The 20,938-nt window shown below is 43.5% G+C and overlaps 1 protein-coding gene across 2 annotated transcripts; it reads left to right on the top strand.

The window, feature by feature from the left end:
• Positions 1-879: 879 nt before the first annotated feature.
• On the top strand, positions 880-17,859 carry LOC110382227 (hexokinase-2). 2 transcript variants are annotated; one of them, XM_021342737.3, is made up of 11 exons: positions 880-1,061; positions 11,516-11,659; positions 14,207-14,360; positions 14,665-14,776; positions 15,249-15,355; positions 15,440-15,660; positions 15,769-15,977; positions 16,057-16,194; positions 16,269-16,411; positions 16,566-16,699; positions 16,773-17,859. In XM_021342737.3, the coding sequence occupies exons 2-11, from the start codon at positions 11,522-11,524 to the stop codon at positions 16,860-16,862; spliced, it is 1,446 nt and encodes a 481-aa protein (XP_021198412.3). In that variant the 5' UTR covers positions 880-1,061; positions 11,516-11,521; the 3' UTR covers positions 16,863-17,859. The 2 variants fall into 2 exon arrangements, with proteins under 2 accessions (XP_021198412.3, XP_021198413.3); XM_021342738.3 differs by having other exon boundaries at positions 901-1,061; positions 11,513-11,659.
• Positions 17,860-20,938: the final 3,079 nt, after the last annotated feature.

Below are 20,938 nucleotides of genomic sequence, written 5' to 3'. Positions count from 1 at the left end.
GTAGCAGTTAACAGAAAGTGCTAGGCACAGTGAAAGTTCAACAAAAAGCTAACAGATATATAAAACTTGCTAGAATGCATTCTAGTATGAGAAACGTGTTGCACCAGACGAGCGGACAACGTGCGCTAATGAGGCGGGAGCGCCTGAACCGTAGCATCGCCACATCATTATAATTTATTATAGCTGCGAGAGCAATTAATTGGAGCGATACCGAAGCTAATCGATCTCAATAACAACATTACTCTTATCGGCCGGTTCGGTTCCACTCTTTAACTTATTACGCCAACAATATATGAAGCGGAAAAAAATACAATCCTTCTATATACTACTGTATATGGGAAGTAATCACAGGAGATGATAACACTAGCACGCAACGAGATGTGCACTTTCGGCAGATACCTACTGCGTGACCGCGACTCCTGCGCAAGTGCCAGGCTGTGTGATGTATATATTCCCCAAATATGTATTGTAGAGCGGATAAGATGAAAAGGGAATTTATTTGAAAATCTTCAAAATTATCAACCAAATAGGTCTAACTGTTTACGGTAGTTAGCGAGAAATTACAACTCCTGGCTTTGGAAAAGTTAATGGTCCACTTGAGTCCATAGGCCGTGAATATATTGCAGAAAGCAAGGTAATTTCTATAGACCTAACAGAGATTGTCTGATGTCTAGTGGGTCTGTAGATGAACCGATAGTGCAGACTCCGCACTATCCGGACGACACTCTCACTTGAATTGCAAGAGGTGTGTCGCAGGCTCGGTGCTCTCGCCGCAGGTGAATAACCATAGGTACTGAGCACATGTTTGTAAAGCTGAAGTGAGTCTAGAAGTTGTGATGGAGTGCCACCCTGGCTGCAGCAGTGGCTCCCAGTGGTGATGTGATGCTGCGGCGTGTGACGCGGCGGCGGTGTGGACGCGACCACGCGCCGCAGCTCCGTCAGTCGCTCCGTGTCCGCCGTCGCCGCCGCACGTCGCGACATTACATTTACCCACAATAATATCAGTCGACCTTGGCGCTATTTCGACGCCGGTGTTCGCGCGGACACTCTCGGACCCACATGTGAGTATCTCTCGTTTACTACGATACTCCTACAAGCATTTACACTATTCATTTATCATGAAAATTCACTGAAAACTAATAAAAATATTTTCTAAAAAAAGCGGTTAATCTGTCATGTTCGTGAGTTTTAGGCGAATCGTGCTTATCGATAAACATGATATTAAATTAAAATATGAACTGAAAATATAATATTTCTAATGTTAGTCATGAATACTGTATTCAGTATGTGCTGTCAGTAGGCGCGCGGCACCTGTTGATACCTGTACCTTGTAAGTAAACAACACGGAATGTTGGACCACTGTTGAAAAATATTTTGACAAATTCCTAGATTGGTTGTTATTGTCGAGTATTAACATTATATTAATATTCATCAGCGAGCGAATCAGTGCGGAGTGTCGCCGCTATTACTTGACTACTTAATTAATATTGATGAGAGCACTTCGCGCACTGATGTGTATTTGCAAAAATGTGCTCACCCTTTTCTCGATATTCCTTATTTCTCATATTGTATTGAGAGTTGTTATCTAGTTATAACGTAACGTCTCAATCAGAGGCACAATGTGCGGGCCCCCTTTACCCTGCGACCCTCAGTGACCCTCCGTGACCCCCGGCGACCTCGCGGAGAAAGAAGCTCGTCTCGTAAACACGATAGCGTTATCTAAACCATAACACTGAAGTCCGCTGAAAACATCTCACGCACACATACGCACTAACACACACGCGCGTATGCTGATTGCTTATGGTGGTGACGCGAGCATGTTTATTAACCCAATTATTGCCGAACAAGAGACATCGGGTTCGAATCCAGAGTAAACAATTTAGGATGCTTATTGTCCCATACTGCCGCGCTGAACAAGTGTTCCGACCATTTAGTGAATCTGCCTTCTTATTATAACAAAAAGCGTTTGCAGTAATTGAAGAATAAATGAGCCTCTGATGATGATTGAACCTTAAATTCAGTGTGAGTTTTTGCACAAACTTGATGTGTATAATGAGCAGTAAAGTGCGTTGTACAATAAAGTTTATCTGAAGGAATCCGCGGCGGTATCGCGCGGACTAGCTGATTGCGTAAATAGATACAAAATAATTTAATGTGAGCAAGCCGAGCGCCGCTTTGTTTACCCAAATCATTCATACGCGCCGCGGGCGCCCGCGTCTGCGCCACTCTCACCGCTCGACGAGCTGCATCAAGCACAGAACATCATGTACTATATAATTCAGAAACTTCTATTCTCTCCTATGATATATTCTCTGTGGAGATCTATTTTCGGCTATCGACATTTCTTTTATTCGTGGCTATTTTCGACGGACGCGTTCTGTTTACGTTTTACCACAGAGTATCTTCGTAAAACATTTTGGTTACCAAGCTGAAATTCTGAGTTTTAGTTTTCCAATCTTTTCTGACCCTGATTTGTAAAAGTTCTGGATGTACATAGACTGTAACTCCTGGAGAGATGCTGCGTCCTTAATGCGTCAGATACAATTTGCTCTACTTGTATTGATAGCTTGTATCTACTTAAGTAATCTTCACATCCACACGTCGTGTTTGTCTAAACATATATTTTGCGGCAAGTTTGTAATGTCGGTTACACGTTTAACACGACTATTATGACGTGAGGAGCAGCGCGATGCTAAATAAAATAGTTTTTTATTGCATCGTAGATAATTCGCGTCCGCGTGTGGCGACTCGCGCAGGAACGTATAAATAACCGGAGACGCGTAACTGCAGCGTGAATACGATCGCTCCGGCGCGTCCTGCACTAAATCTTCATTGAGGACCAGACGAGCCGCCACGTGGCCAAGCCAGGGGGGGGGGGAGCTTCCCTTCCAACGTCTAATGGCAGACAGAATTGGTGGTACCATATTAATGGGTCTTCCAATCGTTTATGTCGCATCGTAGAAGTCAAAGAGTATCTTTTCAATATGTTATGCCTCTGAAGAATCGCTATAAGTTTTTTCTGTACTTATCATGCTTACGATGAGATTCAGTCACCTGTTTGGGAGTCCACGATAAATCGTTTTTTAATGCAACAAACACATCGCAGTCAGGCTTCGCGTTGAGGCACGCTACTTTTTTATAGCATTGTCAAATAAATACATGTTTTGTTTATTTTGATAAAATGTTCATCCAGCATAGTCGTTCACGCCGTCTATAGTAAACAATAGCGAGTGCACAAGCGTAGAGTAGTGAGCGGTGACAACAATATCCGCCAGCAGGCGGAACTAAACGCCTTCAGGTGACAACAATCAACTACTAAGTGATCACATGAGAACAAATGTTACGAGTACAACCATAAGCAAAGCCGTAGTCAAGTAGTAGTGGAGTACTTACAACTGTTACTCTACAACCTACATGAATTCCTCCTCTTTCATGCTTTCGGCAAGCTCTAAGGCCTAAGGCCTAAGGGAAGTGGGAGTATGTCGATAAGGTTCCAGAAAGTTTCAGTAGGTACTCGAGGGTCAATGACCTGTATCTTAGAAAGTACGCGTAAGTTGCCGAAGTCTCTGGAACATTCGAAACTGTGGCCTAAGTTTTGCTAGTCTCAAGAACATTCTACCAACTGGCAATTGTTTCAAGTAATTACTTCATCAAAGTTCAATCTTATCGACCCACGTTTGTAAAGTAAACACCCTGGCCCCAAGTCTGGCTCTATCTACCAACTGTCAAGTGATGCCTGTCTATGCTGATATCTATAAGAATCATAAGAATCCAAAGTATTCGTTTTATTTGTCAAATTGATCATGTATTCATTGGGCACATAGTCACTAGCTAAAAATAAAATCAAAGGTTAAGTAATGACTATTGACTATACATATGTATGTGACAGTGTACACAGACACACATCGGCGCTATGTTAATGAAGGCAGTGCGCGACACAGTACACAGCGCGGTGGTCATCCACCGATACACGCGAGTTTGTGATACTTGCATTCAAATCACTTATTTGTTTATGTACTTATTTCCTCTTATGTCAGCTTACATTATATTCATGAAAATAAATAAAAGAAAATCTACATATAATCGCTGCCAAGGGCAAAAATATGCCTAAATATTTGGTTTCTAACGTAACATTATCAAATTCCGCGTTATCATTGATAATTACTACCGCCGGAGATTAGTTAGTCTTATTAGTTTGCTATTCGTACCGCGTACGTCATAATAGAATGTGTCAAGTACAATATGTTATGGTGTTCCCACATTGCCGTTGGGAATGTGGCAGTGTGGGAGCACCTTTAAGAGGCGGCTTCAGGTACCGCGGGCGACGGCAGACACGCTCGGCTGCGGATCTTGATCGTTCATTAGAGTATTATTGATCTGGGCTGGTAATGAGCAAGTGTAGTGGCAGCGAGGCCGCGCCGTCAAGTTCAGTAGCGAGGTGCGCGCGCGCCTCCTACAGCTCGCAGCTTGTGTCGCATCACCGTGACGCACTAGATCGCTCGCTCTCCGCTACTGCGCGATATGTTTCCATATAAAACATAAGATTATATCACGATAGACCCTTTGCCATAACAACAATCTATAACTCGTATGAAGCACTATGTTCTGTAGGAGTTCATTTGCGTAGAATTTAAGAAGAGAAATTCACACCGTTTTTCCCATGAAGTATGTTTCTTCCTTCTGTTCGTATGTCCTATGCCTCGCCAATGGTGATATATGGAAGTGGGGTCGCTGGTTGAGGAAAATGGATGTTTTTCCGCTTTAATTATTCTTACATCTTTCATGCTTTCAGGTTGCTACATTTTCTTCTTTAAAAATAATAATGAATAATGTAGACACATAAATAAAAAATCTAACTAAAACGGATCCTATTTCACATTTATGTATCAATATGTATTGTGAATCAGTGCACATTATGATTGAGCGCAGAGCCGGGGGGGCATGCAGGCTCCCAGCGCGTCCGCCTCGCAAATTAGCCATTTAAGCCAATAAATCAGTATGGCGCTGTTGGTACTCCTCATAGACGTTATTGAGGGCCAGCGACCACCCGCGACTTACTGACGACTACTTCCCACTCTTCACATTCCATGTCAAGTTACAACCACCACCCATCCGCCACTCGTATGCTTGATATTAAGTATTCTATGTAAGATGATAATCTGGTTGTCATTAGTAAAATTCCGACAGGAATCGATAGCATCGTGTCCGCTCGGCGGGCGCCGGCGCCGTCCCGCGCGACATCATTACTGATCATAAATAATTTGGACGCTATCGGGAGGTAATCGCGTACGAGTGGGCTGTGGGGGGAGGGAGGGAGGCGCAGGGATTGCCGAGCTTCAGTCAAGTGCGTCTTGCTTATCATACAATATTCTATATTTCGTGTCTGTAATGAGTACGCGACCTACGGCAAGTGTGGCTCCCGTGTGTATGTCACAGTACATTCGTGACTACGTCTGCGATTCCCTAGACACGACATTCTTGTGCCACTTAATCAGACTGAGTGGCCGCCGGTCGCCATTTGTTTCATGAGGAAAATCCGTTGTGAAAACACATACATGTACCTCTATAGTAAAAGAGGCTTGTGTTTTGACCCAGCAACTGCAAATCATGTTCAGTCTTCACTGAGTGGTATGCCGTCACTGGCCGGTAACTGAACTGACCTCTGCAACGGAGTGAGAGCATATATTCATCGGATAGAAAGATTCAATTAATGTCGTCACACAGCAACCGTTCGGTCCCGTCTCGTGATGTCTATATTGGGAGCAATTTGTCTCTTTATGGCTGCTCTGCATCACAATCATTGAAATTTGGTTCAGTTAGCGTCCAACGTCCAGCGCCCAATTGTTGCGGAGCCACGCGGCCCGCCTCGCCGTCTGCGTGATCCACTGTCCCAATGCCTTTTATATCAGGAGTCACTACAAATTCATTATAACTATGTACATACAACAGATAGATTGCTATTAGGTACAAGATACTTCTTCCGTTATCAATAGTTTTCGTGAATCAGTATGCACCGTGTCAGGTGGCCAGGTTGCGTCGCTAACAGGTTCACGCCACATCTAATTATTGATGAGAATACGGTACTCGCTCATCATTCTCATAACTTGTAAACAGTTGACAATTACTCTACTTCCAGTAGCTACAGTTTAAATCTAGCCGTGTTTATGGTCAATGTGTCATTGAACAAGTTTCCGCAAGTGTATGCAATTGTTGGGGAGTGTCTCAGTGTGACAGTGGTCTCAAACGACTATGTTTGCCCCCCGGCGATGCCCGGCGGCGCGCGACACACTAGCGCTGTTACTAATGTTACACACGTTATGTTAACCGTGGATTCATTGATCAGCAGTCACGCAGCCGCGACCGCCGCGCATCACTGAGCTCCGACAGAATCATTGCGTGTCATAATACAAGAATTAATTAGTTTACATTTCATTAAAAACCGTAACAAATTGTAGTGAACGTTGTAAATATGCGTAAGCAGTAGAGTAACTATAGTGCTGCCGGTATATCGAGTCTATATTTAAATACAGTCAAGTATTTGCGTTCTAATGAATATGTATGTTCGGTATAGATGAATGAATGTTTTATTGAATCGACTGGTGGATGTCTGAGTGGCTGCACTCGGGCGCAGCGTCGCCTGCGCGCGCGCACGTCTCGGCGGAAGCCATTAAACACCGTGATAGCTGCATTGTACGGAGATGTTATCGCGAGATGTTCAACTAGCAGCCTCCTCGTCTCGCACGCGGAGCAGCTCGACGAGATTGATTGAACAATTCTCGGAACTGCCGAGATCTACTCGTTGTTAATTAACGGCGACCGTCGCAGCCTCGACATAATGAGATATTCTTGATAGACGTTGCTGATCGTAAATTATGGCAAAAACAAATTGATTAACTCTGTTTGTCGATATCTATGTTTGTATAAGCCTGATTATACTTTTCCATTAGCTTAACATATCTTGAAGCTCAGAGAACTTAATTAACAACATATTGTTTGTGCCTACCCGGGCATATAACATTATATAATAATAATTAGGATAGTGTGTAGACTAAGCCTCAGGGTAGTAAAGTATGAATTAATTATTGATATCCCGAGCATGTCGGTGTGAGCGCGTCAAGTCGGTAAACACGTCGCGTTGTGTCTGTTTACCTGACATTATTTATTTATTTAATTTTTTACTAGAGCAGGTGCGTGTCGCTACGCTAACGCTACGTTTCCGGGCGAAGGGGTCCCGATGTCTGTCCGTCTGTCTGTGTGACACAACATAGCTGATTAGCGTTGACGATAATGTTCGCCTCGTTTTTGTCGTTGTCGCAGTTTCCAATCACATCTCGTTAATGTTCCGCGGTGATTAGTCTCGTGCAGTGCGCACGCGCAGACCCGCGTCACTCCTGCGAGTTAACTACATCCTCGTGACTCGCACTACTTTGTGCACTGCACAGTCCGCTGGTTCAAATAATTCCTGGGCTACCAGTTGCTCTTTATCTGTGACATTTCCTAAGACCCTCTTCCAATGTCTCAGCAAATACAACAAAAGATTTGCAGAGGTTATACAAACAGAACTAATATCAAAAGTTTTACTTCTAATGGATGGACTAATAGACTTATTACAAGTTCTTATGAAACGTCACAGCTAAGTGCCAAATAGTGGGTCATGGAGAAAAAACAATTACAATGCATATCTAATAGCATTTAGATATAATCAATTAACTCTGAGAATATTAAACAATGCAAGTTAATCAAATAATAAAAATAAAATATTATAAACAGTTAGTACCGGGGATTTTTGAAAATCGCCAACTTACTTTAACTAAAAGTACTGCGATCGTGTCTTAGAAGATTTGAGGTCACAACCGACTTTTTGTTGTTTACAAAAAATGAGGAAATTACACCGATGTGATGACTGCGCGAGCTCGCGACAACCACAGCCTGTCTGCACAGACGTCGTCTCTAGTGGCGTCCCGCGGCGCCGCCCGCGACGCTTGTACTCCTAGTGCTTCGCGGTGTTATCGAGCGTTGCTCTGCCGATACCGCCGGACGCCGTTATCGCCACACGTGCGCCACACTGTTGCCAATATTACCTGCTCAGCTAAATTAACTAATTCACTCGATTAGTATCCACTACACACACACACACACATACACAGTCAACTGAGGCGCCTGTCGCGATAGCATGAAGCTGCCCAGAAGCTGTTATTATCTACGTATAAACGCAAATAGTTTATCATTCATGTTAAGTTAGATAACTTTTAAAGTTAAACACCTAACTGACTTACGTTTGGTTACATATATTTACAAGATCTACGCGCAGTAATCAAAGAACAACACAATAAGCGCGTAGTTTAGTCTATCTACTTGCGTGTTATCTTGTAAAAACACAAAATATAGTGATAACGCATCATTTGGCAGTCGTGTGCCTACAGTTGTCAGTAAATCTAATGCTCGTCGGTACGGCTCGGGGCTCGCTGGTACAGTGTCGTGCTGCAGAGTGCGTCACTATTAGTTTTCAGTTTCATAGTAGAACACCGTGAAACTGAATTCACCATCACCATTACAACAACCGCATGCACGTCTGGCGAATTTGCGCTCGCGCCGTTTCTGCGTCGCACGCCTTTTTCGAGTACTAATATTAAATAGCATTCTCTTAAGGAATTTTATTAGAATACTTCCCTACAATTGTACCTAGATACACATTTATATACACGCAGAGCATAGTTCTTTAACATGATGGGTAACTTGTTATGTTTTGTAGTGAAACCTAACATTTTCCACCAGCTTTCTTCGTGACACAAGCCGGTGCAAGCAAGCTAAGCTAACAATATGTTCAAGCTATTTATCGCGAGCTCTCGTCAACTGTCAGCTTCTATTCCGCTCCATGAGATAAATAAAGTATTTGTAAAAAATCTCCTCACGATAACACAAATGTGTGGCTTTTAGAAGTATTGCTCTCGCTGTGTCGATGAGTGATCGATTGACAGTCGCGTCACGCAATGTTCGTAATGTTTGGTAAGTCTCCGCAAACAGCTGACACCGGCGGGAGCTGATTTTCATCAGCGCATGCGCAATTACATTATCATAAACTAGGTATTGCTTATTCACGTTACATAAACACCTCGCGAGGTGTGTGTAAACAGCGGCCGACCGTCTGGCGCTGCCACCGCGGGACCACTCGCCCTTTAACATAATCATGTATATTATCACATACATGAATTACTGAAGCCATGCTGTATGTTGCTAGCTGATAATAAATAAATCTTGTAGTTTGCTATGGCCCCAGACTCTAAGAGCAAGTGCGTTGGCCAAACATTCAGTTTGTATGTTTACCTTTAGTACGTGAGTAAACGATGTGGCGGCCAAGGTGGGGCGTGTGGCCAACATATGCATGTGTACAGTGACGAGGAGAGCGCGCGTGTTGGCGTGTGTGGCCAACGTTGGCGCCGCGTGGCGGTGGGCGCGCCGCCGCGTCACGGCCGCGCCGTCGAGCGCCTCTATACTATCCTTTCTTTTATGATGCTCAATCATAAACTGTTTCACTCTTATATACCCATACTTGGAGTTACAGCATGCATGATACTATCTTGTGAGATCTGGTAGACTCATCCAGGCAGTATGTAAGGAATAAATGTCCAAAAACAGTTCTTTTAGCTGGACCTGGAGACGCCAACATGGCCAAGCTGTTAACATGTTCTAAATACATAATTTGAAGCAAAAAGCATTCTGATGAAACATAAGAATGACCTAGTAACAGTTTGGATGTGCCATATAATCCTGTACGAAGAGTATCGCCAATCTGCCCCGCGCGTGATGTCGCACGCCCCGGCGTTGCATTCAGCCAGACTGATCGGCTATCTGCCTCATTGACTTACACTACCACCCACTAATCCTGCGACTCCTTATGCACACTGCTTAAGATCTATTATCGTACAGATCAATTATTGTTCGAGGAAAAGTGCAAAAAGAATGTGTAATTGTGGCCGGTATCGCGATATTATGTTTAATCCCAACCGGTCGCTACCAGATACCGCCGGTGATAGCACGACACAAATATATCATTAACACATTCAAATCATGTAATTTTAATGATATATTCTAATATATAAATCATGTGACAATAGTCTTGGCAACTCCAGAAGAACACATCACTATAGGAGTTGGTCCTAAACTAAATAATTAGAAAGCTTTTCCAATCGATAGAGCCGGCTCAAGTAATGAAGAGTGCGTTAGTCTGTTCGGCTGTGATTGTCGATTAGCTGCATAATTAGCCGTGAGGCGGCGGGCGTGAGTCACGCGCGAGGGTGTCTCCACACCACGACATACAGGAGGCTACCCGACACATATGGATGGTCGCTGCTGTACTACATGTAGACACTACTACTTACTCTGACTGAAGCTTACACGTAGGTACATGCAGTACCTCCAGCTCTGCCGTTGATCAACATAAAATAAAATGTGGGGTGCTCCTAACTTCACTACTAGCAAATAACTAATTCTAGTAATTGTGCGGACAGATGTGCACTTGTAGAATGATTTTCAGCACTCGGTTGTATCCTACTATCATACTTCCTACTAATATTATAAATGTGAATGTTTGTGAGAATGTATGCAAGTATGTTTGTTATTCTTACACGCAAAAACGACTAGACCCATTTGGTTGATACCACCACACCAAGCGGGCGAAGCCACGAGCGGAAGCTAGTGAAAAATAATCTTCGAACTAACTGTCGAGATAGTCAAATGATGTACTTTTTATCTAACAATAACTTTAGGTGTATGAAATCAAAATAAAACAATTAATTAACGAACGATAATCAGAGATTGTTGGGTGGAAAACTTCGAGAATGTAGGGTCAGCACAGCAATTCATTTTATTGTTTTTATCTAAAGTCAAGAGCGAGTGACAGGTTATCTGAGCTGCTAAATAAAAATACTTTAAAATTGTATCGTACCTAGAAATTTACTCGTATTGATAAACTATTATATCTTGAGGCACCTCAACGCTGGGAAACTTTGATATGCTAATTCGTTGCAGAACTTTATCTATCATGATTTAACATCCCTTACTGAAAAAAGATACGGTTAGCGGCATGTCTATGTACTATTCTTTAAATATTTTCTTATTTACTGAGTATGATCAATGTAAATGACTATTAAGGATTTTTATTGTAACCATTTTAATTAATATGTAATGGTATTTGTACGCTGTTAGTTACAGCCAGACACGAAGGTCACTGTATTTCTTTGAGCACTCTACGTTAAAACCTAGAACTAAGTATGTACTTACATATTTATTGATTTCTGACACTTACGCAAATATAAGACATTTAAATAAAACTGCTTTTACGGAATTTATCACGGGCAGTCTGCCCGTGACCATGGATGCTGTAAAGGACCCGAAACGTCGGCATTAAATAATATTAATATAACCGCGATAAAATCCGTAAAAGTAGTTCTATTTAAGTAGATATTGTGTTGCATATGTATGTAAATTAATAGTAGTGTATGGTTGTCGGCAGTAGTGCAGCATGTCAGCGGCGGTGGAGCGGCGCGCGCCGGCGGGGGGGGTGGCCGCGCGCGCCAACGGGCACCACGACGCGCGCCCCTGGGACCAGCAGTTCCTGCCCGCGCAGCTGCGCCTCGACGACCCGCTGCGCACGCAGAAGGTAACCCAGCTGCCTCCAATACAACAGCTTCTTCTTCCCAGCCGTTACACCACAAAGTGGTGAAAGGGTCTTGAACGTGCTGTCCTTTGTAATTTTGAACGTGAAAAGTGCTAAAACCTAGCCCAAATTCAATAAACGTTTTTGACTTTAACTTCGAAATACATGGAGAACCCAATTACTAGCGAACATGCCATAACGTAAATCTCCTAAGAAAGAAGCGCCATCAAAATGCGAGTGATCGAGGGAGGTGGAACGTTACTCCACCCTCATACGTCTACTTTGGAACCTGAGCATTTTTTGTAATACCAAAGATCGTAGACATAAGTCGTGCAATTCACACTAATTGGAATGTAATAAATAAAATGTCGTATAGTTTATCTCCCATATATCATTGTCGGCTGCACAATAATGCACTCGGGTGCACAATTAAAACAATCAGAGGCAATTTAGCGTCAGGAGCGGTGACGTCACACCGCATGCGCTGCGTCTTGCTGCGCGCGCGCACCTCGCTCGTATACGCCGATTACTTACACGTTGACTAACGCATGTCATCTAGCAACATATATACCATTGTTGTAAACTGTAAGATCAGTCAGTCATCAGATTAATTAAATAAAAACAATCATCAGGCAACTATGAGACCAAGTTGTACTAAAGTTTTATGCACCCAGAAGCCGGTAGAAATCTTGAAATGTATATTTGTTTACAAATGTTTCATTGTGACTCTTCATAGATCATAAACACAATAACAGCGCGTCGGTACTTATCTGACAATAAATGTAAAGCCGTCGTCAAACAGCGCGGTTTATAGACGCAATATAACAATATTGTGGCTCCTGCAGTGGCCTCGGTAACTTTTGCAACAAGATAAAAATGTTCTTGTAGTAATCGCGTAGTGCTACACTCGTAGTCCCTCAGAAGGTAATGCGTAGCCGACACCACGCGTAGTCGCCGCGTAGCGTCTCCGTAGCTTTGTATCGTAGCGCGGCGTAGGGATTCCGTAGTCATTGTGGTGTAGGCATTTCGTAGAAAGCTCGTAGCCATGGCGTAGGGCGTAGCGAATCCGTAGCCACCGCGTAGCCAATGCGGCGTAGGGGAACCGCAATCATTCGTAAGTAATTTATTTACGGAACGGAACAATGCTATCGTAATGTTAATAATTAATTTGAATATCTAATGCGAATAATAAATCGTATGTCTATTATTTTATTCTAATGTCAATTTAGCATTAATTGCTCCATTTCAAACTTAGATAATAATATGATATGAACATTCACGTTCTACTTATATTTCGATCATAGATTAATATTTTTCATACCTGTTTGGCTTGGAGCAGACATAAAGTAAATAAGAAAGTGAATTGCAGCATTGCAACTGAATGCGATGACTAGGTACTACTACCTATACATAAAACTTATAATTAGAAAATAAATAATTTCTCGCTGACAATAATAGGGATTAGACAATCGCGGCGCTTTATTAGAGGCTATTCACACGGTCGTAAAGCAATCGCGCGGTTGTAAATGTGCGGTGGCCCTTATCAGATAATGACTGAATTGTCGCTCAATAAACAGTAGCTAGTGTTATCGAGGAATTACAGAATCTTCCACGGAGGCCGCTGTCACCTGTCACGTCTACGAGTGTGCTAGTAATGTTGCCTCTTGTCGCACTCGGTCTATGGATGGGTGACCGTTTCAGTATGCTATGACGATGCTCCTCCATACAGACTGTCATTTCAGAGTTTATCTGTGACTATCGTTATATACAGTCAGTCCCGAAATAGAGAGAGTATCACCTTATTGTAAGTGACCCGATCTTGTTTCAAAAGACAGCCTAGTTTTTTAGATAATTCTGTGATTAGAATACGGATTCCGTTGCTTCACAGAAAATCACGAAATTGATAATAACATGCTTAATTTGATGTCTTTTTTCTGTCTGAAGCAAAGGAGCATATATGTGTCAGCTAGTTGCAAGTTTCATGTTGTTGAACTGTTTGTACGAGTGTCGCATTGATGGATGAGCGTGTGCGGCAGTATACTCGCAGATACTTGAGAGTTCTCTCCGCACAACTTGTGGACTGTGATGGATGGTGTCGCACTCTAGCATTTACATTATTTCTTCTGAGAAAACGCTTTTTTTTAAACAGTATAGAGTTTCTATCGTTTTTCTTGATGTGTCTTGGTGTGTTAACAAAGAAGTGTTTAAGTTGCCAAGATCGGTTCTAGAAACCTCACAGATCAACATGTTTAAGGGGAAAGTTAAAACATTGTTATTGTGAAAGGCGTAGGTATTATAGCGCAGGATAATTTTTAGAAGATAAATTAATTATTTATTTATTTTATTTATTTGTTTACATCAGGCAACTAGGTCCCATAGAAAGTACAATACATACATAATTTAATATTTCAATACTTATAAATTATGATGTAATTTGCCCCAATTTTTATATCTAATAGTATAATTTTGTAAGCCTTATAGTGGTAGGATATGGTCATTGCTCCTTTTGTTAAATAGGATAAGATCTAAGAGAATGTCATGTTGTGGCAGGTGGAGGCTCGGCTGGCGCGGCTGGTGCTGGGCGGGGAGGTGCTGCGGCGCGCGGGGGAGGTGTTCGAGCGCGAGCTGGAGCGCGGCCTCAAGGAGCAGCCCTCCAGCCTGCAGATGGAGAACACCTACGTGCCCGAGCTGCCCGACGGCACCGGTATGTACACTCTCCTGTACACTCCTCACCGATCCCCTGGAAATACATGTAGAGAGTTGTTACCTAATTGCTACCAGCATTCCGACGGTCACTCTTGTTGCGCTAGCTTTAAAAAATCAGTAACATTAGAATATCAATAAAATACAATGCAGAGCCTCAAAACGATGATTGCATTAACTCGTTGGATGAGAAGGCTGATTTTTTCACCAAAGCAGAAGCTTACCTTCTGTTCCATGTTTTGTCTCCATGGAAGTAATGGCTCAAGTGTCGTGCACCTATGTATGTATTGTGTGTGTGTCGGCAGAGGAGGGCGTGTTCCTGGCGCTGGACCTCGGCGGCACCAACTTCCGCGTGCTGCTGCTCGAGCTGCGTGCCGGCGACCTGGTGGACCAGCGCGTCAAGCAGTACCACATCAGGTGACTCACAATACTCCGCGCTTGAACGCGTTATATTATCTCCTAAAAATAATCGACTCGCTGATCCCTTTAGCTTGCATTCTGAATGTGCAGATTTATATTTATCTCCAATGTTCCAATCTACGAGCTCGATCAAACTATCGAGGGCTCTATGGATTCTACAACTTAAATAAAAAGAATAAATTAATCAAATTAATTTATTTATTAAACAGTGTATGTACACATAAAAACACAAAGAAGAATATATAATAGAAAAAAATGTACAAGGGCACAGCTTTTCTCAAAAGAAATTTCTTCCAACAGGCCCGTTTATTTCAGGGAAGAAAGAAATAGTAACAAGAGATTATACAAAGAAATAATTACAGAATTAAATATAGAGTCCAGATTACCAACAAATTACAAATTAAATTACGATTTTAATAAATGTTACGCTTGCGTGACGTGTACTGACACCCTGTGACGTGTGTTGCAGTAACGCACTGCGCCTGGGCACCGGCGAGGAGCTGTTCAACTTCCTCGCCGACTGCGTGCTGGACTTCCTCACCGAGCTCGGCATGCAGGACCAGGAGTTCTCACTCGGTAACATACACATTCCTACATTGTGACGAAACAGAGTACTGCGGTGTGACGAGAGAGTGAGACGAGTGGTGTTCTTGTCCACAGGCTTCACATTCTCGTTCCCGATGAAGCTGCACTCGATCTCGTCGGGCGAGCTGATCACGTGGACGAAGAGCTTCAAGTGCTCGGGGCTGGAGGGCGTGGACGTGGCGGCGCTGCTGCAGCGCTGCCTGCGCGCGCGCCGCCTGCGCGTCACCGTGCGCGTGCTGCTCAACGACACCACCGGCACGCTGGTCGCCGGCGCGCACATGCACAAGCACGTGGGGGTCAGTCATTGCTTACTTAATCTCTATTCACTTACTTATGTGTTCACCGTAATGGCTTTCGTCAAAGCTGGTGTTTGTAATTCACTTTTGAATGTCGTGTGGTTTCAGATCGGCGTGATCCTGGGCACGGGCTCGAACGGGTGCTACATGGAGCGCGCGTCGCGCGTGCAGCACTGGGAGGCGGCGCACGAGCGCGTGCGCGACGTGTGCGTGGACGTGGAGTGGGGCGCCTTCGGGGACAACGGCTGCCTCGACTTCCTCAAGACCGAGTTCGACCGCGAGGTGGACGCCGGCTCGCTGCTCGCCACCTCCTTCACGTGCGTGCTTACCCCTCGTCTCCCGTGTGGCTGCGTGCTAGTCTACTCCTACTATACCGCCACATGCTGGTGCTTGCAGGTTCGAGAAGTACATCGGCGGCAAGTACCTGGGCTCGCTGCTGACGTCGGCGCTGAGTGCGCTGGCGCGCGCCGGCCTGTTCCCCGCCGCGCCCGCGCCCGACTCGCTGCAGACCGCACACCTCAGTCTCTTCGAGGAGTAAGTCACATCTCTCCTGAGCACCTTAGAGCTGGTTGTTACTGTGTGTACAACATACCGCGTTATCCCCGCAGAGAGAACTGCTCGGGCGAGGTGTCGCGCACGGTGGCGGCGCTGCGCGAGGCGTGCGCGGCCGACGTGAGCGCGCAGGACGCGCTCGTGGCGCAGCACGTCGCGCACGTCATCTCCAACCGCGCGGCCCAGCTCGTCTCCGTCTGTGAGTCACATAGCTTACTATTGCACTTTCTTCTTCCTAAACTACACACAGTTATCTTCTTTAAAAGAGTACAGAATGTTCTGTCTTTAAATTGGTACCAAAGCTTTTTCACAAAATAATAATTGCTTTCTTCTTACATCCCTATTTGATATAGGTATCGCGTGCCTGCTGCGGCGCATGGACAGGCCGCACGTGGCGGTGGCGGTGGACGGCTCCGTGTTCAAGCACCACCCGCGCATCGCCGACCTCATGCACAAGTACATCGCGCTGCTGGCGCCGCACCACCCGGTACGTGTCGCCACTCTACCCAGTGTCGCGAGTGTCCGAGTGTCCCGTGTGTCACGCTGTGTGTCGGTTGCAGTTCTCGATCCTGGGCGCGGAGGACGGCAGCGGCAAGGGCTCGGCGCTGACGGCCGCCATCGCCGCCCGGCTGGCCGCGCGCGACGCGTAGTCCCGCGCACCACCTGCTGGGTCTCATCTACCGGCTTCCATTACATATGTCGGCGTCAGGTGTTACAAGTAATGTAAGAACCCACTCTATTCCACACTGACGGCAGAGTGTCACCGTACAAGTACTCGAGGCGTCGGGAGCGACGTCATGCCCAATGATATTGATAACCGTTGTGATGTTGTTACGCTCATCTTAGGAATTAGAGTTGTGTGTGTGTGCGTGCGCGTGTGTGTGTGCGTGCGCGTGTGTGTGTCGGCGATGTGTGCGTGTGGCGGGGGCTGTGCGCAGGCGCACACTCGCCCGGACTGAATGCTACATACATGGTATACTTGTGGGGCCGCGAGGCTCCGATGTGAACTTGCCAGTAGTCTGCTCGATGTATCCTCGATTCAAGTTGTCGCGAACACGTTGAATTTATATGATATAGTCTGATTGAGTTCCGTTTTACTTCAATATACAGGGAGATCTATGTGAGATGGTCTGCAAAGTGGTTGATTATATGAATAGATACAGAATGATAAACATGTTTGGATAGAATAGTGATGTGGAAGAACGTATCCACAATGTATGATATATCGTCACAGCCATCAGTACAGAAGAGTATATTATAGCGGCACTTGCGCGGGCGTGACATATCGTGCCATACTCATAGTGTCAGCAGAATTAACATATCCTACAGAGTACATCGTAACTTTACTATTTGATATAGATAGATAGGTAGGTACTGTTATTTATTAAGTAGCTCCTGTCAATCGATAGGATATTTTGATACATTTAGCGTGCATTCCGGTTCGTTTGTCCAGTGGTGGAGCGGCTGGCTCATGTCATGTCTACGTGTTGTATCGTACGGTAGCTCATTCCTACCGTGAACACTGAATATTCTGTTTCGGAAACTTGTTTTGTTATATATTTATACCATAGTTATAGGCAGATAGTTACAACTATGTTATTGTTTGTAGATTTTTATTTTTAGAATAAAATGTGATTAATTTTGTAACCTTGTGTTTTCTTTGTATCAATCCCGATCATTGGTGGCGCCATCTTGTTGGATATTGGTGGTACTACAAGCAGTAAGTACAGTGACATCTAGTGTTCATACATACAACTCAGTCACGTACTAAATCGTCGTGTAGTCGTGCTATACGACGCTGTAGCTCTTTCACAGCGGATATTTACACCAACAACAGACATAAATCTGCACTAATGAACATAGCAGCACTTGTCATCGGCAGCTTGTTTCTGGCATCATCGCTGCACACGTATCTGTAGTGTTTGAGAAGAACCTCTGTGGGTCTACATCAACAACAATATAGCAACTGACTACTACTGGATGAGTACTAGTACAGCAAAAGTTATAAATAAGCATTTATAACTTTTGCTGGTGGAGTTTCGATTCCCTCTAGCTGCCGGAGCTCAGGATAGAACCCTGGGTGCTGCAGTTGATTGATGATACCTTTACTCGCTGCACTTAATTGCTTGTTGTTTGTTGTTAGTATTCCGCAGTTCGCGGTTACATACATGAGCAGCATAAAGTTGTTACATACGGGTAACACATACAAATTAGAGTATATAAGGAAAGAATCCGGTACACCCAGTAGTAAGTAATTTCTCATTTTAAGATTTCTTTTGAATAATGTGTACATACACCTTCACTGCAAAACATAGCGCACCTTGTATAATAATAAGATCCTTATAGGTACTCGATAGGTACCTATGTTTCTGATATTTCTGATCCTGATTCTGACCCACCTGAAAATGAGTGTGACCAGTAAATTGTTGTTGTGAGCATGCCCACGGTGGCCACTGCGGTAGATCGGCCTTGACCGTCAGGATGACATCTTTGGATTTGTACTACTGGTTTACCAGACGGCGTGAACCTGTCCTCTTTCCATCTTTTACCGTGTCCATTTCGACCGCGCGGCCACCTCATAATTTTTGATGAAACTTTGCCAGGAATTAGTAGTAATTTGTTACTTTTCACTCCTCTTTTCCTGAATTTGTTACAAAAAAAACCAAGCCGCTATGACAAAGAACAGTTGGCCGCTAGAACCGCCACTTGCCGTAGTTATCGCCCGTGATTACTCAGAAACTATACAATGCAGATAGACGAATGATACATCAAAAGAAAGGTCTTAATTTGTTAAATTTGTTACAAAAATAAAAAAGGTCAAAACGTAGATATACAAAAAGTTATGCAATGTTAAGTTTTCAGGTTATGAGTAGGTAAGTATATCACCGTAGGCACCAAATTAATAGAGGCTAATGTGTATAGAAAATTAGTCTTTAATTTGTTACAGCGAAAAAAGACAAAAAAATACTAGAAAGCAGGTTCAATAATATGTTAGAGTCGATTTTAGTTGGCCGCGCGGACGGCAATATGCCTAAAATACAATTTCGTTTTTCTCGTTATTAAAAGTAGGTTTTAGCTTAATTAAAGTACTAGTCGATGGGTAACGTAACCTAGTTTGAATAAATATAGCGAATTTAACTGCAGCATTCGTATTTTAGGAGATATTTACAAAAACACAGTGGTATGAAACTGTATGAGAGTAGGGTGTCCATGCATTTTCACATATTCGAAATTTTCGTTATTCACGTCTTATTTTTTTAGGGAGAGTGCATACTTTATAAAAATCAAAGTCACAAATAGATTAAAATTTCTTTATTTACAATCAACACACAGGCAAACATATCAATTGTTTGCAGTGGCGGATTTACCAATAGGCCAAGTAGGCCAGTGCCTAGAGCGGCAGATTTAGAGGGGCGGCAAATTTCGCTTTTTTTACACAATCTAAATATATGTATAAATAAACGATTAAGCCACGTATTCACTGGGAAACAATGTTTCAGATACACAGTTTCTGAAACATCACGTAGATGTTTACAGCAACAATGTTTCGGAAACTGCCGTCCACACCGTCAGATGTTTACAATATGTCGCCCGAGGAAGTAGTGTTGTTGTGTGGTGCCTACATTTGCATAAATCCATTTCTAGTAAAAAGAAAAGAACAAGAAAAGAGAAATTACTTGCTATGAAGACATTAATTTGGCGTTTATAAACAAATGAAACACGCGTCCACACTTGTATGCACATGTTGCGCAACTGATTTGTTTCTGTACTCCCCGCCACGGGTGGGGAGCACAGAAACATTCGATAAACACGTAGTGTTTACAGAAACAAAATTATATGTTTCTGAAACAAATAATTCTGTTTCAGAAACACGTAGATTTTGTTTCTGAAACAGTGTTTATAAACAATTGTTTCCCAGTGAATACGTGGCTTTAATAAACGCACTGTAATATATCCTTAGGTATAAATGTGATCATGAATTTTAAAATATTCCGTATTATAATTATTATTATTGAATTTTAAAATCGCGTTTCATTAAAAATAAAATAAAAAACTCGTAACACAGGAACTTCCTGTGGGCGGTCCGCCCCGGGTACCACGTCGCGGGGGGTGCCATTTCAATCGGCACACATCACGACCAGGATGGCACTGGCAGAAGGGACAAGTCACTGAGGGTGCCATTCTAATCTGCAAAGCCTAGGTTCACTACCAGTCACTGCACGCTAACAAAACTACAACAGTGCATGCGCAAGACGTCGAGTCGGCACTGAGAGGGGTGCCAGCCCGGCTGTCATTCCTCGTTTTCTTGTTTATTTTTGATTACTTAATTTAATTCCTCAAAGTTATAAAAAAAAAAATCTGCTCGCTTCGCTAGCGGTTTTTACATCATTTCTGCGCTCTTTGAGTCGTTAATCTAACAAAATGTTAAACTCAGTGGTTTCTGCTACTTCGGGCAAAAGCAAACAGCTTAGAAATCGTCTGGGGAGGTGGAGGTGGAGGACTTTTGTGTCCCAAAACTCAAAAAATTTCGCGCCCGCTGCACTCACAACTTTTTCACTTTATACTGGTTTTTTGAATACTGTATTTTTGTGTTCCAAGACTCAAAAATTTCGCGCTCGCTACGCTCGCGCCTTTCACTTAACAGTGCCCTTTTTCAAATTTCTTTTGGTATCATTGCGTCCCAAAAATCTAAAATTTCGCGCTTGCTACGCTCGCGGCTTCTTCT

This window comes from Helicoverpa armigera, chromosome 26 (genome assembly GCF_030705265.1).
Source record: "Helicoverpa armigera isolate CAAS_96S chromosome 26, ASM3070526v1, whole genome shotgun sequence".
Classification (NCBI taxonomy): Eukaryota; Metazoa; Arthropoda; class Insecta; order Lepidoptera; family Noctuidae; genus Helicoverpa; species Helicoverpa armigera.
This window is presented reverse-complemented; position numbering and strand designations above follow the sequence as displayed.